Genomic DNA, 15,606 nt, shown 5'->3' with positions numbered 1-15,606 from the left:
TAGTGGTGGTTCAGAATACCCCTGTGGACCTTTAAGTCAACCACGAGGGGCCACAATACAACTACAACAATACGTTGCTATGTTAAAGAATATACTATGTTTTAAGAATACAGTTTTAAGAATATATTGTAGATCAATAGGGTGCTGTGCTATGGTATTCTGTAACACAGCTGTGAAGCAAGAGAGAACTCCACAACTTGGCGTTTACCAAGCGTGACTACATGTCTAGGCAATACAATTTGTTTGGAACAATATCTACATCTGTGATGAGAAATAACAAATATTTGTGCAATTAAGAATCATGTCTTTGTGGAATGCTCAATGTTACCACAGTGGCGCGAATTCTAATTCCATGCTAGGAATAATACAGTCTCTACTTTCATTTCGTCATAAATTCTGTGAAAATGTAAATGTTTGTTGGAAATGAGCCTCTCGTGAAAGCAATAACAGAGCAAGATCTGTAAAACTAAAATCATAATAGGAACACAAATGTAGGTATTAGGTATAATTATGTAAATTACAGTACATGTTCATACTTTAAAATCAAGATACTGTAAAAGTACACAACATTGACACAACTTAATTAAGATGAAGCCCTTTGTTTGGAAGCCCGTATGATATATATATATAATATTAAATACTACATTGTAACAAAATCTGACCTTATTGGTCGACTATCTACAGTATATCTTGGTATAATATGATTTATTTGTGGGGGAAGTAAAGCAGACATTTTCATTAAAGTTCATTACTCTCAAAACACAGATATATCCTTTAAAAGTATTTCCACTATATAGAACCAAGGCCTATTTTCTCAAATGAATCCATAGACATGTTGATTAATAAGACACATAGCTCAAATATGCTTTCTCTTTGTGATTTAATGCAACACGACATTAACCTGACACCTGGCTTTAATTATAATTAACTACTAAACCCAGACAGAAAAGGGAGAAGGGAAAGCGTGACTTGGATAGTGTCACAGCCCAAACTGCTGTGTTTTCTTTCCCTGCAACAGATTTGAATTGGAAAAAACAGCAGTGCATTTGTCACTGACAAAAATCCCACCATCTTTCCCCAGCTTTAACTAGGAATCCTCCCCAACCCTCTTTCCCCAGCTTTAACTAGGAATCTTCCCCAGCACTCTTTCCCCAGCTTTAACTAGGAATCCTCCCCAGCACTCTTTATCCAGCTTTAACTAGGAATCCTCCCCAACCCTCTTTATCCAGCTTTAACTAGGAACCCTCCCCAACCCTCTTTATCCAGCTTTAACTAGGAATCCTCCCCAGCACTCTTTATCCAGCTTTAACTAGGAATCCTCCCCAGCACTCTTTATCCAGCTTTAACTAGGAACCCTCCCCAACCCTCTTTATCCACCTTTAACTAGGAACCCTCCCCACCCCTCTATCCACCTTTAACTAGGAATCCTCCCCAACCCTCTTTATCCAGCTTTAACTAGGAATCCTCCCCAACCCTCTTTATCCAGCTTTAACTAGGAACCCTCCCCAACCCTCTTTATCCAGCTTTAACTAGGAATCCTCCCCAGCACTCTTTATCCAGCTTTAACTAGGAATCCTCCCCAACCCTCTTTATCCACCTTTAACTAGGAACCCTCCCCACCCCTCTATCCACCTTTAACTAGGAATCCTCCCCAACCCTCTTTATCCAGCTTTAACTAGGAACCCTCCCCAACCCTCTTTATCCACCTTTAACTAGGAACCCTCCCCACCCCTCTATCCACCTTTAACTAGGAATCCTCCCCAACCCTCTTTATCCAGCTTTAACTAGGAACCCTCCCCAACCCTCTTTATCCAGCTTTAACTAGGAACCCTCCCCAACGCTCTTTATCCACCTTTAACTAGGAATCCTCCCCAGCACTCTTTATCCAGCTTTAACTAGGAATCCTCCCGGTGGTGATTTAGATAAATTGCTTTTCAGTAAAGCCAATAAACAGACTGCGGACTCTGTGCCAGGTTTTTTCTTAAAAAATATATGTTTCTTCAATTTTTGTTGTTCGCCTCACCTTCGAAGGGCCCCGTCTATTTCCCCCAGTGTCTTAGAGCCTTGCCACATGTAATTAAATAGTTTCTAACGTCAGGTCTAATCATTTTTCATAATATCGTATTAAACGACAGCATTTAGTATGAGTGGAAATTGTATTTCACCTTGTATTTCTGATTCTTCTGTCAGGCCCTTTCTCTCTGTCTCACCACTTAGAGGGGAAAGTACAAATGCTAGAAGTCCTTGAAGGATCTAGTTGAATCAGTGTTTCTTCACCACTGAACAGGGAGACACTGAATGTTTCTCAGCTCTCTAATAATAATACTTTAGGCGAGTCCTTTTCAACCAGGCTTCCTTTATATTTACTGTAATACACTTCATATTAAGACATATCTCTATTAAGGGCTTGTTGTATACTGTAGCTGTGTGTATAGCTGCACTCTGTATATTCCCTATTTCACTGTTGCATTTATTGGAAGGTATAATATTACACTTTATATGTTGAGAATAAAAAGTCTGAAAATGTATTAACGGCCAAAGATGATTCATCTTAAACCAACCTGATTTAACTTCCTGCACGGTAAATATTATTTGCCATGTGACATATTCAAGAATAAACCTTATTTAAACATAATTTCTCTTACAAAATGTAGAAAAATGTATTGGACAAATACCATAACTGGAATAAAAGCATTTTCGTAACCCATCTCTCAGTAGATTGAATTAATATCCTTCCGAGATTGTTTATGTGGATCCATATGGATATGGGCATGTCCATCTGTTCCTGAATCAGTTTTAACAGGCACTAAGTTCCACGAGGGGAGGTTACGTAACAGCTCACATCATCGTCAATAACTTTCACATCATCAAATATACCATCGGCAGGTAATTAACATTTCCCTCCACATCCACATGTCAACTGATCTCCTGGGAACAAAGAGGAGTGAGGTTAGTAACTAAGCTTAGATCAATACAGGTTGTAGGGATAACCCCGGCATGCTATCTGCTGATGTTCAGCTAGTTGGTGGGAGGCCAGCTAATCATCAAGCGAGAAGTGCGATAGTCATTGCTGTGTTGTCTGAGGGGCTGAAGCCTGCTGTTGGACGGTGCGCAAGCCATCTGCTGACCACAAACAAGGGGAAGAGCGGAGGAGAGGATTTCTCACAGCAGATTAATCTTGTCACACAGATCAATTGCGGCCTATCTGTGAGTGAGCAGTCTGTAGGGAAGGTATAAATAGGCTAAATTCTGGTGAATTGGGATATCACTCTAGATATAACCATAGAAATATAATGTCTATTCATTCTATGTCTATTAATTCTATGCATACGTCTAGAATGCTAGACTCTTCATTATTATCAGTGGCTGTGAGTCAAACTGTGCAGAAGACTTCGAAATAAGGCTGAACATGCGTAAGGGCAATTCATGATGGGTGTTTTCCTCACAAGCTTGAAGATAAATGTCACCACCATCATTCAAATCTATTATCTGCTCCTTGAAAGGTCAAGCCTCTGTCTTTTTTCCTTTAGACATCATGTGAGAATATAGTCGGTGATGTTAACAGAATACTGTTGTGTGGAAACCAATCGATTGTAATATTGTAATATTGTAATATTCACATGGGAGAAAAAACACCTTTGAGGCATTAAATACACAAATATATTGTCATGGTGATTTAAGGGTCATTACTGCCTCATCTCAACAGATATAGACATAATCCTCGCCGTGTTTTCCCCATGCTACACACACATGTTATGCGTGGCCACTGGAATGCAATGAGGAGAAAACATCCCAGCTTATCCAGTAGAGAGTTGGGCTCATCCATCCATAATGAGATAAAAGATAAGGTGAGGAGGATTGTGGGTCGGTTGAAGCCAGAGGTCAATAGTGGTTGTCTACAAAACATGGCCCTAACAAGGGCATCTGGACATCATAGGATCTCGTGACTAGCTTCTACTACAATGTAGTTCCCTAACTTGGGTGTAGAAAACTACAAGATCCTTGGTCTATCACCATTAAAGGGAGATGATAAGACCCTTGCAGCAAATCTGTTGCCTGTCCACGTATATCGTGTGTCTTTGGCTTGGTTAGCCTTTATCCCTATACCTGGGAAATGTGCTGAATGGGCATACTCAACCTTCAACTACACCATAGGTTCTATTGCTAAATCCGGCCGGCCAGTGAGAAAATAGTCACAGGGTCAGACCGAGGTATTACTGAGTCCAATGCTGACGCGGGTTAAGTCCATCAGCTCAGTATCCCACAAACCCTCTCTTTCCATAGAGGGATTTTCAGGGTCAGCACTAGTGATCTATGGACTGATTTGACTCTCTTCAGGAGGCCCAGAAAGCCAGCTGGGGCCCTTTTCCCTTCACAATACCAACAGAGAAAAGTTTATTCATGGACGGTTTGCTAGTGAGGGACCTTAACATGACCCTTAGAAAGTTTTCAGGAGAGACTGAGACACCTTTGTTATAATGTGGAATAGATGGTCTCCTTTGCAGAGTAAAAAATGTATTTTGCTCAGAGAAGATATTCAAGAAAGAATCTTGTTGGTTTGTAGATAAATGCTGAAGCAAAACTACTTTTTTCAATTAGTTTTGCTTCAGCATTTATCTACAAACCAACAAGATTCTTTCTTGAATACGTTTTGTCTTTCTAACAGGTCTTTTTGTTCTTTGTGTTGTGTCATGGTAAATGTCCTGAGGCTATAACTACAGTATGAGAAAGTGTTTCTTGGTAGCAATCTTGAATTGACTTTCTAAGTCCAGGCAAACTGCCAGCTTAAGGCAATGTGAGCTAAATATAGTCATTAAACTTTGGTTATTTCATGAACTACAAAAACAATTAAAAGCATGAAAGAAACACATTTTTTCAAACCATATTTATTTGAGTCTACCGTCTAACCTTCACTTCGAGTTAACATTTGATTTGATCAGAAAGAGCAAATAGCGGCAGCAGAGAATGGACAATGAACAATTCAGTTCTAGTTAACTCAAATAAATGTAATTACGTTCTTCTAAGTCTTAGTCATTATTGTGTTATTGAAAATCACCCTTTTGAAGTTTGTCTTACCTTTCTCTTGTTGGATGGACAGACATACAGGTAACTCAGCACTGTCTTAGATCCCACTTTGTCATTCATCCTCTCATAGGTGGATCCATAGTCTGTTGATCTGTAAATGAAAAAAAATGTGTTTAGACAGAGAGAAATACAGACAGACAGGCAGTTCAAAGTATAGACAGACAGACATACAGACTTATAGACAGTGGTTATGTACCAACACCTGCTTACAACCACAACCACATCTCTACCTGTGCAGAGCATGTTCCCCTTTGCCTTTACAGTCTCCAAAGTGCCCTTTCAGTTATCGTAGAATTCCCCCCCTCACCCAATTTTTTGTTGGTTTTATACACATTTTGTCGTTCTGAATCCTGCAAGTCATCTTTAAATGCTCATCCATGCTTCAAAACCAAAAGGTTGCATGTCTTGATTGTTGACCAATCACCAGTCATCAGAATTGGAGCAAAAAGGTGGGCACACATATCCAAATTAGTGATCAAAAATTTGTATAATTTATTCAAATTTTCCCTGATTAAAACAGAGTAGATCTACGTTTATCATCCATATAAAATACAGTTTAGAGATTTACTACTAACTCATCTTTTGCAGAACAGGCTACGTGGTGATTTGATTGATCTAATTTCATATTTCAGAAAGGCCAAGTTTGGGTGCCTATTGGCTATAAACAGAGTTTACCAAACATTAGGAATACCTTCCTAATATTGAGTTGCCCTCCCCCTTAAAACAGCCTCAATTTGTTGGGGCATGGATTCTACAAGGTGTCGAAAGAGTTCCATTGGGATGCTGGCCCATGTTGACTCCAATGAATCCCACAGTTGTGTCAAGTTGACTGGATGTCCTTTGGGTGATGGACCATTCTTTATACACCCTGGAAACTGTTGAGCCTGAAAAACCAAGCAGCGTTGCAGTTTTCGACAAAAACCGGTGCGTCTGTGTCCTACTACTATATTCACCATCTGAATAACACACATACACCATCTCAATTGTCTCATGGCTTAACAATCCTTTTTCAACCTGTCTCCTCCCCTTCATCTACACTGATTGAAGTGGATTTAAAAAAGTGACATCAATAAGGGATCATAGATTTCACCTGGTCAATCTATGTAATGGAAGAAGCAGTTGTTTTTCATGTTTTATATACTCAGTGTATGTCTAAAGATAAACAGCTGTAACATTGCACTGCTTTCAATATTATGGGATAAAGATTTAACGTATTATGCTCAATTTATTATGACATTTGTGAGGAAGAACAGAGCAACCCGGCTGGCAACAAGCACTCTGCAAGCATGCTGCCCTCCAAAGTGATGGAATGGTGCAGACAGACATGTTTTCCATATGATCATGCAACCTCCGTTAAAAATAGGCCGTATGATTTTGCTTGCTCTGGACACCAGGGAAGTGACACTATATATCCCTAGCTGATATTGGCTGCTAACATGAATGACTTTCAGCTCAAAATGCAGGTGTAAAACACAGTTTATTTCTGTAGCCTATCTTGTGTTTTGAAAATGCATCACCGTTTATGGCTGTATAGACAGGCTACACTTTCGCACCGATTGTGTGTGCATGTTCACATGAGCCTAAGAATAGCTACCATGTCCCTGTGATTACCTAATTATTTCAATCTGAAGACTGCGAAAAGTCCACACCCACTCAGCATTAACCCCCTTCGGATGTGCGGTGCAATTTACAGTATGAGTGAGGAAAGACGAATGGGAAAGAATTCTTATTTTATAGCTCTTCAGGTTTTCTCTCTCCTGATGGCGTAGTCGGCAGAGAGTTGTGCAGCTCTGCCAGTAATAGAGTTTCGGTTTATATTACAATAAGATCTTTCTTCATTCCAGTTCTTTCCTGAGTGCCGGGGAGAGACGGTAACGATGATTACAAAGTAGAATAACGAGAGAGAAAGACACTGCATGAGGGCGTGCTGACAGCTTCGACAGGATTTTTTTTTTTAAAGAGTCAGAGAAAGGAATGGGGCGATGACTGATTGGAGAGAGAAATATTATGTGGAATGGGCCTCCGAGCACTAGGAAGCTCCCAATGGCTGCGTTATATTGTTAGAGTCTTCTCATGTCCGCGGCAGGCAGGGACATTACAGACCAGACACAGAATGCTGCCTGCCTGAGTGGCTTGTCAAGCATACATTGAAGAGATAGCAGGCTCCTGTGTGGTATTGTATGTAGGCTTTGCATCCATTTTACTTTTCACCACTTAGTTCTATCCTCAAGTACTAAGGCTCTGGTGTGAGAGTGTCACGGACAGACTGTACAATCAGACAGAAAAACATTCAATCAAACCTCCAAACCAAAACGCATATGCCTCTTTCAGATAGTCTGATTTCCAAGGCGCCTTTTTTTGATAATCCAAAACCTAGAATGACATACATATTCATGAGTGTCTGTGGGGAAGGAAGCTGTAGTCATAATTAGCATTCAATTGCGGTGTTGAAACCTGGTTACACCGCCATACAATAGGCACTTCTCTTCCTTCCTTGTTTTCTATTCAATACTTTCTTCCTCATCAGCCCCTGTCCACCGAGACGGTTGTTTATCTGGTGTTTAGGTTCTGGCCTGGATACAATGTGTTGAGGGAGAGTGAGACAGAAGCAGTGTTGCAAATGAAGGGAGATTCTGAGAAAAAGACGAAACTTCATTTGCCTTCAGAATTTCAATTCTGAGCGAAACATAGCTGAAGTTTCTTCAGCAGCACAGCAGAGAGGTAATACTCGCTCTTGCTGTTGGAGTAGCAGTTTATGAAATATCACAACGCTTCCCAAGGCATCTGAAACTAATGGGGTTTTGGCATGCTGATGGAAGATAGTCAAGTAATATTTCAGACTGCTGCTATCAGAGAGGGGGTTAGGTACTGTAGTAGGTACACTGTCTGCTGTTGTTGTGTCTGCCTGCATCGAGGAAGAAACCCTGAGGTAGTGTGGATATTAGTGCTGAAATGCTTTCACTATAGTAAAGAAGTTAGTTATTCAAGCTAAATAAGAGTGCTTGAAGCAGTTTAATCATCCATTCCAATTGTACACCCTTTGAGGCAAGAGAAAACTTCTCTCATATCCTAGAGTTAAACTCCTAGCTTCAATCCAAGAACTTTCTTTTCCAAGCAATGAAAGGCAGTTGCTTCAGAATACAATATACCGACAGTGAAAGAGATTAGTGTCTAAGTACTAAGTAATATTGTTGTGTTAAAGTAAACACTGAGTGGTAAAATACAGTAAAAATGTAAGACAGAGTGAGGCTAAATCTTGTTTGAAGATTCATGTAGAGATTATTCGTACACACTAAAACCATGTACCTCATACTGCAGATTGCTGAACATGTAACAAGTACATATACTGTAACAGTCCAGGGAAATAACAGAATCCCGGATGTTTCTTCCCGGAAATCAAATCCCCCAGTGTTTTGACCAGGTTCCATCTTCCCTGACACAAAGTGAGGAGCTTTTTCATAACCAAATCAATTTCACAGAGGTGTGAGATAGAGGGGGGAAACAATGTGCATGTTTCTTCATGAACATCATATGAACAGTAAAAAAGAATCAGTGACCACAAATCGCATTAGGCATTGTTGTGAGGCTTTGCCAGATGGCTGTTTGTAAAGCAGAACAATTAAGTGGTTGGTGTGCAGAGGCATTGTTTGGAGACCAAGCTCTGGGGAGAGAGGAAAAAGCTCAGTACTTCAAAGCGAGAGTGGGACCAAACTCCAAAACCAAATCATCTAAGTCTGTCGTAACACACAAAACAGAAGAGAAAAAGACTGGGGCGTTCAGGAGCGCAACTGACTCAGAGGTCCTATTCCTGTATTGTTCCAGCAGCGAAACTAAAGGTTGGTGATCTATCTTGCATAGCTAGCTCACAGACTGAGGTCTCTCTCTGTCTCTTGAAGCTGACTTGGCTGGCCGCTGACCAAACCAAAGAGATAGTAACTGGATGCTAGCATAACTAAGACACCAGACACACTAGCCAGGGCAAAAAACCTTATCCAAAAATTCTACCAGGGCCCAAAACTTTTACATAGTCGGGTTGTTGGTGTCAGAAGTGGGGTTAACAAAAAGGAACAACTTTACCTGACATTGCAACTGTGAGAGAGAAGAGAGAAAACAGGAAAGTTCTTAGCTGAAGACCCCGAGTCAAGATCAAGCATTCAGGGTCAAAACAAGATCTTTCCTCTGATTGACATGCTTAAACATTATTCTGAACGTAGACGAAGCCCCGGCATCCAGTCTTAAAGGGGTCAGAACACAACGTCTGAATCCACAGTGAAACATTTCTACAGCTATTATTTGAGATACTACAAGTTATTTTTGTTCCTAGTCAGACTGCAGGGGAATGACAGATGCAATATGGGTCCAAACACCAGATCCTAAACCCGATGAATCAACTGTCTGAATCAATGCTGAGACCTCTGGACGACACAGGAAAATGAGAGTTTAGCGACTGAGATTTGGTTGGCAGAGACAAACCGCAATGGGCGTGAATTGGGCAATGCCTTACCATCATTGCTCTGATAGATAGTGCTGGATAGCAGAGAGACTGTGGGGCCAGCAATCTTAATAAGAGACAGATGAAGAGAGGTAATGTGAAAAGGTCATGCAAAAACCGACTAAAAGGGAAAAAAGTGAATAGTTGAAAGGAAATAGCTGACTGGAACTATTCAAAACCCAAACTGCTCTAACTCTTCATTATCCATCCTCATAGCAGATCCCATTGTGGGGTGCTGGAAGAAAAAGTGTTTTTACTTTAAAAAGAAGAAAACCATCTCTATCCTCTTGAAAAACAACTTAGAGAAAAGTGCAGTCAACACAGAGAATGTGGTAGAAAATGTTCTGCAGAGTCGGGGGCCCATAAAGAAACAGTTAACTGACAATAAGGCCCACAGTAAAAGGGACTGTGATAGCACATTGTCTCAGGCTAATCTAACCCCTTAATATACACCATTAACAATCACATCTCCGGGATAAATCACAAGAGCCTCCCATCAGCAAACTGCTGTCGTTTTGGGTTCAGATAGTAGCTGAGCTGAAAGTTTTGTGACGACTGTGAAAATCCATTCCGCTGGCGCGGAAAGAAACAGAGAGTGAGAAAGAGAAAGAAATTGAGGAGAAAATGAAGAGGGGGAAAAATATTGAAGAGAATGCGTCAGTAGAGGAAGGTGTAGAGGGCAAAGGCAGCAAATAAAGCTTTTAATAATATCTGCTACCATCAGCATACCTTATCTCAGGAAGGTGACCAGCATTGTACAAGCTGTCAGAGTGTTTATCTGTTGGAACATATACACAACACAGAGGCATTGAGACACACACACACACACACACACACACACACACACACACCCCTAAAGCACATTTACTGTAGCAGAATCTCTCCTCTAATAACAGAATCCATTGAAGCATAATTGAAAATGACTTTTGGAGAATTGCCACAATAAGGGTACGGAAAGATATTTGCAGGTGTTTGCCGGAAGAGCACAGTGGATCGCTGGTGAGAGACATGTAGGAGGGTGGAAACTCAAGCGTGAATGAATAATGGAAAAAAACATTCACATTTACAGACTGGGTCCAATCGGTGAGAGGAGATGTGTTTTTTCTTCTTTATCTCAACACTTGGAGTGACCTTGAAAAATGATGTGTTTTTTCTTCTTTATCTCAACACTTGGAGTGACCTTGAAAAATGAGAGACAGGCAACAGAGACAGGAAGAGGAAATATGAAACAGTCCACGCATGAAACAAAACCACAACAGCAGGAACAGGGAAATGTGTCTGATGCACAAACAGATTCACTACACCACCTAGGCTCTCTGGCTTTCAGATAATAAACTAGGAAGTCAATAAATGTTCCCACTGTGTGAAATGAAGATGTTAGATAAGAACCAAGGTACTGTAGGTACTGTATAGCTACTGCAGGTAGCCTGGAGGTTTACAGCGTTGGACAAGGTTGCTGGTTTGACTCCTGGAGCCGACAAGGTGAAACATCTGTTGCTGGGCCCTCGATCAAGGCACTTAACCCAAATTGCTCCAGGGGCGCTGGACAATAGTGATCCTGACCGTAACCCCACTCCCTGTGGGTGTCTCAGGGGGAGTTGGGATATGCAAGGAACACATTTCCATGACACACGTGTAACAGGACAAATATTAGCACCTCCTAAATGTATCATTATTCTTTTCAAGTTTTCCTGAACACTTTGTGGAGGAGAAAAACTATGAGACAGGAATGTTTCAATCTCCCAATGTACCTAACCCTAACATGGAACTGTATGCATATAACAGACATAAGTGAGCACAAGATACAGCATGTGTCATACATTTATGGCACTTTGATCAAGTTACTGGACACAGGGGAAAACAACTATGAGACATGAAAGTTTAAATCTCACTATGGTCCTAAGTCATCCTTTCATGGCGCTTTAAGCATGGCCTTCATGGCATGAATGCATGTCACCGCTTTCATTCACAAATGCACTCTTGAAGTGCTTTGAAGAACTATAGCGGAAGAAACGCTGACATTTGGAGGATGTTTTAAGTGACCTCACATACTGTCTCGTTGATATCTCTGTCACGTTCAACGTTCCTCATTCACTCCTGACTGTGCATCTTCAAGTGTCTTAGCTTGACCTCGTGTTCTCCCCTGTTCTCTACATTCCACAAAGCTCTTTTCCAGAACAAATCCTTCAATAAACATATAAAAGTTTGAGATTCCCCCTCCAGGCGTGATTCTTTTTGCATGAGGGCGAAGACAGCTTTTTAGGTTACACCGAGACAAATCCACAAGCAAGTCACCACTAAAAAGTCACCGCCTTTTTTCCGCTCATCGCCAAGCATCGCCACTGACTTGAAACGCAATGGTGTTGACTCATCGTGTGGTCACCTCAGAACCTCTTCTGACCTGACAACACCCTAACACGCGTTCTGCCCTTTCCTCACAGTGGATTAAGGTTGTTGTGACATGGCGGAGTCACGCTCCGGTCAGAGCACAGCAGCAGGCTTTCGGGTATAATATTTAGGTGGGATCTTTGCTCTGGCTGTGTGGATATGGCACGAGTACAACAGCAGGGGAGGCAGGGTAGCCTAGTGGTTAGAGCGTTAGGCTAGTAACCGAAAGGTTGCAAGTTCAAATCCCCAAGCTGACAAGCTACAAATCTGTTATTCTGCCCCTGAACAAAGCAGTTCACCCTCTGTTCCTAGGCTGTCGTTGAAAATAAGAATTTGTTCTTAACTGACTTGCCTAGTTAAATAAAGCTTTCCGTTCATTATTTACAACTAGAGGAAATTAAAGTAGGTTAAATTACGTTTATCATTTTCTTATGTAATGTACAGGTAACAAACAAAAAAGAATGGATACGTTTGAGTAAAGAAGGGATTGAAAGTCTATTGAAAGCAGGTGGTTCGACACAGTTGTGTTGCCACACAGGTGCTACCACACCGTGTGCACTTTAGCATTAGCAATGATTTTACGGAATCTTGCCAGGCTTTCCAAAGCCATGTATTAATGAATGAGGGTCCAAAAACACACTCTTGTTTTACAGTGCATTCTGAAAATATTCAGGCCCCTTCCCCTTTTCCACATTTTGTTACTATTGTACAGCACACGCTGTTTTTTTTAATTTTATTTTATTTTTTATTTTTTTTTAGGGGCACACGCTGTTATGTATACAACTAATGTAAGGGCAGGACATGAGACGAGAGTAAAAACTAACGTGGGCATTGTTTAATGAGTTTTACAGGACAAAACATTCCAAGCATTCCAATGTACATAAGGGGGGATGTTACAGGTGCCCTAAAGGGACAAACTAGAATATCAATGCATAACAGTTACATTACAGGCTTATTCTAAAATGTATTAAATATTTTTTTTTCCTCATCAATCTGCACACAATAAATACTCCATAATGACAAAGTGAAAACTAGTTTAGACATTTTTGCAAATGTATTAAAAATAACAAACAGAAATATCTTATTTACATAAGTATTCAGACCCTTTGCTGTGAGACACGAAAATGAGCTCAGGTAGAGCCTGTTTCCATTGATAATCCTTGAGATGTTTCTACAACTTGAAACATTTACCTGTGGTAAAATCAATTGATTGGACATGATTCGGAAAGGCACATACATGCATATAAGGTCCCACAGTTGACAGGTCATGTCAGAGCAAAAACCAAGCCATGAGGTCAAAGGAATTGTCCGTAGAGCCCTGAGACAGGATTGTGTTAAGACACAGATCTGGGAAAGGGTACCAAAATATGTCTGCAGCATTGAAGGTCCCCAAGAACACAGTGGCCTCAATCATGAAAGAAGTTTGGAACCGCCACGTCTCTTCCAAAAGCTGGCTGCCTGGCCAAACTGAGCAATCGGGAGGGAATGGGCCTTGGTGAGGGAGGTGACCAAGAACCTAATGGTCACTCTTAGAGCTCCAGAGCACCTCTGTGGAGATAGGAGAACCTTCCAGAAGGACAACCATCTCTGCAGCACTCAACCAATCAGGCTTTTATAGTAGGCTTTTATAATAGTGGCCAGACGGAAGCCACTCCTCAGAAAAATGCACATGACAGCCCCCTTGGAGTTTACCAAAAGGCACCTAAAGGACTCTCAGACCAAAAGAAAGAAGATTCAACTCTTTGGCCTGAATGCCAAGTGTCACGTCTACAGGAAACCAGAAGCACGGTGGTGGTAGCATCATGCTGTGGGGATGTTATACAGTGGCAGGGACAGGCAGTCTAGTCAAGATCGAGGGAAAGATGAAGGGAGCAAAGTACAGAGAGATCTTGATGAAAACCTGCTCCAGAGTACTCAGGACCTCAGACTGGGGTGAAGGTTCACCATCCAACAGGACAACGACCTTAAGCACATAGCCAAGACAACACAGGAGTGGCTTCGGGACAAGTCTCTGAATGAGCCCGGACTTGAACCCGATCGAACATCTCTGGAGAGACCTGAAAATAGCTGTGCAGCTACGCTCCCCATCCAACCTGACAGAGTTTGAGAAGATCTGCAGAGAAGAAGTGAGAAACTCCCCAAATACACGTATTCCCTCGCTGTCTTGTATAAATCACATTGTGGAATAAATGGCCCACGTGCAATTGTTTAACTGTAACAAAGGTTGTTTTTCGGGCTGGGATCTGGGGTTGAATAAGAAAGATTTGATAGTGTACTATCAAACATATTCGCTGCCTTACATCCTGCTGTGATCCCCTCAAAGGGTATGTGTTTTGTTGTTTCCAGCAACTCTCCAAAGAGATATAGAAAAAAGGAGAACTCTCAGGGAGAGTGGAAGTGAGAGGAAGCAATATTCCACCTTTTACATCCTTTGTCTGTTTCCTCCTTCTCCCTCTCTATAGGTAGTTTCAGAGCCAATCATGTGGAAAGGTATAACTCAGGCATCATGAGGAGATGGGCTGAGTTGATCTGAAGGAGGAAGTAAAGAAAAAACTTCCCCAAACTTCAGGAAGAGAAGTGTGAAGAAGCAACATTCTGACTAATCTGTTTCATTGAAATGGATAATGTTGTTTTCCAGGCCAGGTTCACAGGAATCAGATAAGTTCGGCTGGCATTGAGGCTGTCTTCTTGTTCTCTCTTGACACATCCCTGTCACCTTCTCTCAGTCCCCAGAATGCTCTCAGAACTCTGTCACAGTGTGGGCAAAAGTCCATCCATAATCTCAATGGATTTAAGCCCTTGGCGTCCATGGCAGCTCTGTGGTTTCACTACCGTGTGGTAGGGACAATTGGTAGGCAAATTAAAAACAACACACGCAACTAGGCCCACATCAACAGCAAGCAACCACAGGCAACCATTCAGGACCCCTCACAACAGTTGTCAGAAAGTAGCCTTTCTTGTAGTATTTATGTCATTTATGTCAGAAAACTAGTGGTTTACTCAAGATTTCTAATTTCACACACAGTGTGACTTGTAGGCCAGACTACAAAAACATCATCATGTCTGAGGCAACATGTACAGTACTGTCTGCATGCACTGGTCAGTGTACAATTTGTACTAGTACACTGGCCTGTACATGGAATGATAAAGTCCAGTGAGTTAGAAACCCCAAAACAAACCTAGTATCACAACAACGAAGTAGAGGGTCGTAGAGATCGAATGACAACCTCTGTGCCGCACGAAAAAACAACAATCAATTAAGCATTCACGCTCAAGAGGATTAATCATTTTGCCTTTATTTCCGACACGTGGCGGCTTGATGAGATTTTAACTTGATAACCACAAACAAAACCGAGAGCTGCGGATTTAAAAAGGGAGCTGCTCTTGAGTTGCATTTGTATAGAAAACCCGTAATATAAGCCTGCTGGCAGTTAGAGCTGGTGATGAAATCCAACCATTTACTCTTATGACAGAATGTAAATTAGAGTGTGCTTCAGGATATGGGTGGGAACCCCAAGAGTGTGTAATTAAAAAGGTTGAATTTAAATATTGAGAGAAAGGAGCTACATAAATGACCTCTTCTATAATAGAATGAGTGATTCATGTATCAGACACCAGGAAATGGGAGGGGAGAAGGACGT

At 41.3% G+C, this 15,606-nt stretch overlaps 1 protein-coding gene across 2 annotated transcripts in view; it reads right to left on the bottom strand.

Moving 5' to 3' along the window:
* Positions 1-15,606, bottom strand: part of LOC129839789 (VPS10 domain-containing receptor SorCS3-like) — a 205,014-nt gene that overhangs the window by 90,195 nt on the left and 99,213 nt on the right. For both annotated transcript variants that reach the window (XM_055907426.1, XM_055907427.1), the window contains exon 3: positions 5,077-5,176. In XM_055907426.1, coding sequence (XP_055763401.1) covers positions 5,077-5,176 — 100 coding nt within the window. The remainder of the gene's footprint in view (positions 1-5,076; positions 5,177-15,606) is intronic.

The sequence above is a fragment of the Salvelinus fontinalis genome, chromosome 40 (genome assembly GCF_029448725.1).
Source record: "Salvelinus fontinalis isolate EN_2023a chromosome 40, ASM2944872v1, whole genome shotgun sequence".
Taxonomy (NCBI): Eukaryota; Metazoa; Chordata; class Actinopteri; order Salmoniformes; family Salmonidae; genus Salvelinus; species Salvelinus fontinalis.
This window is presented reverse-complemented; position numbering and strand designations above follow the sequence as displayed.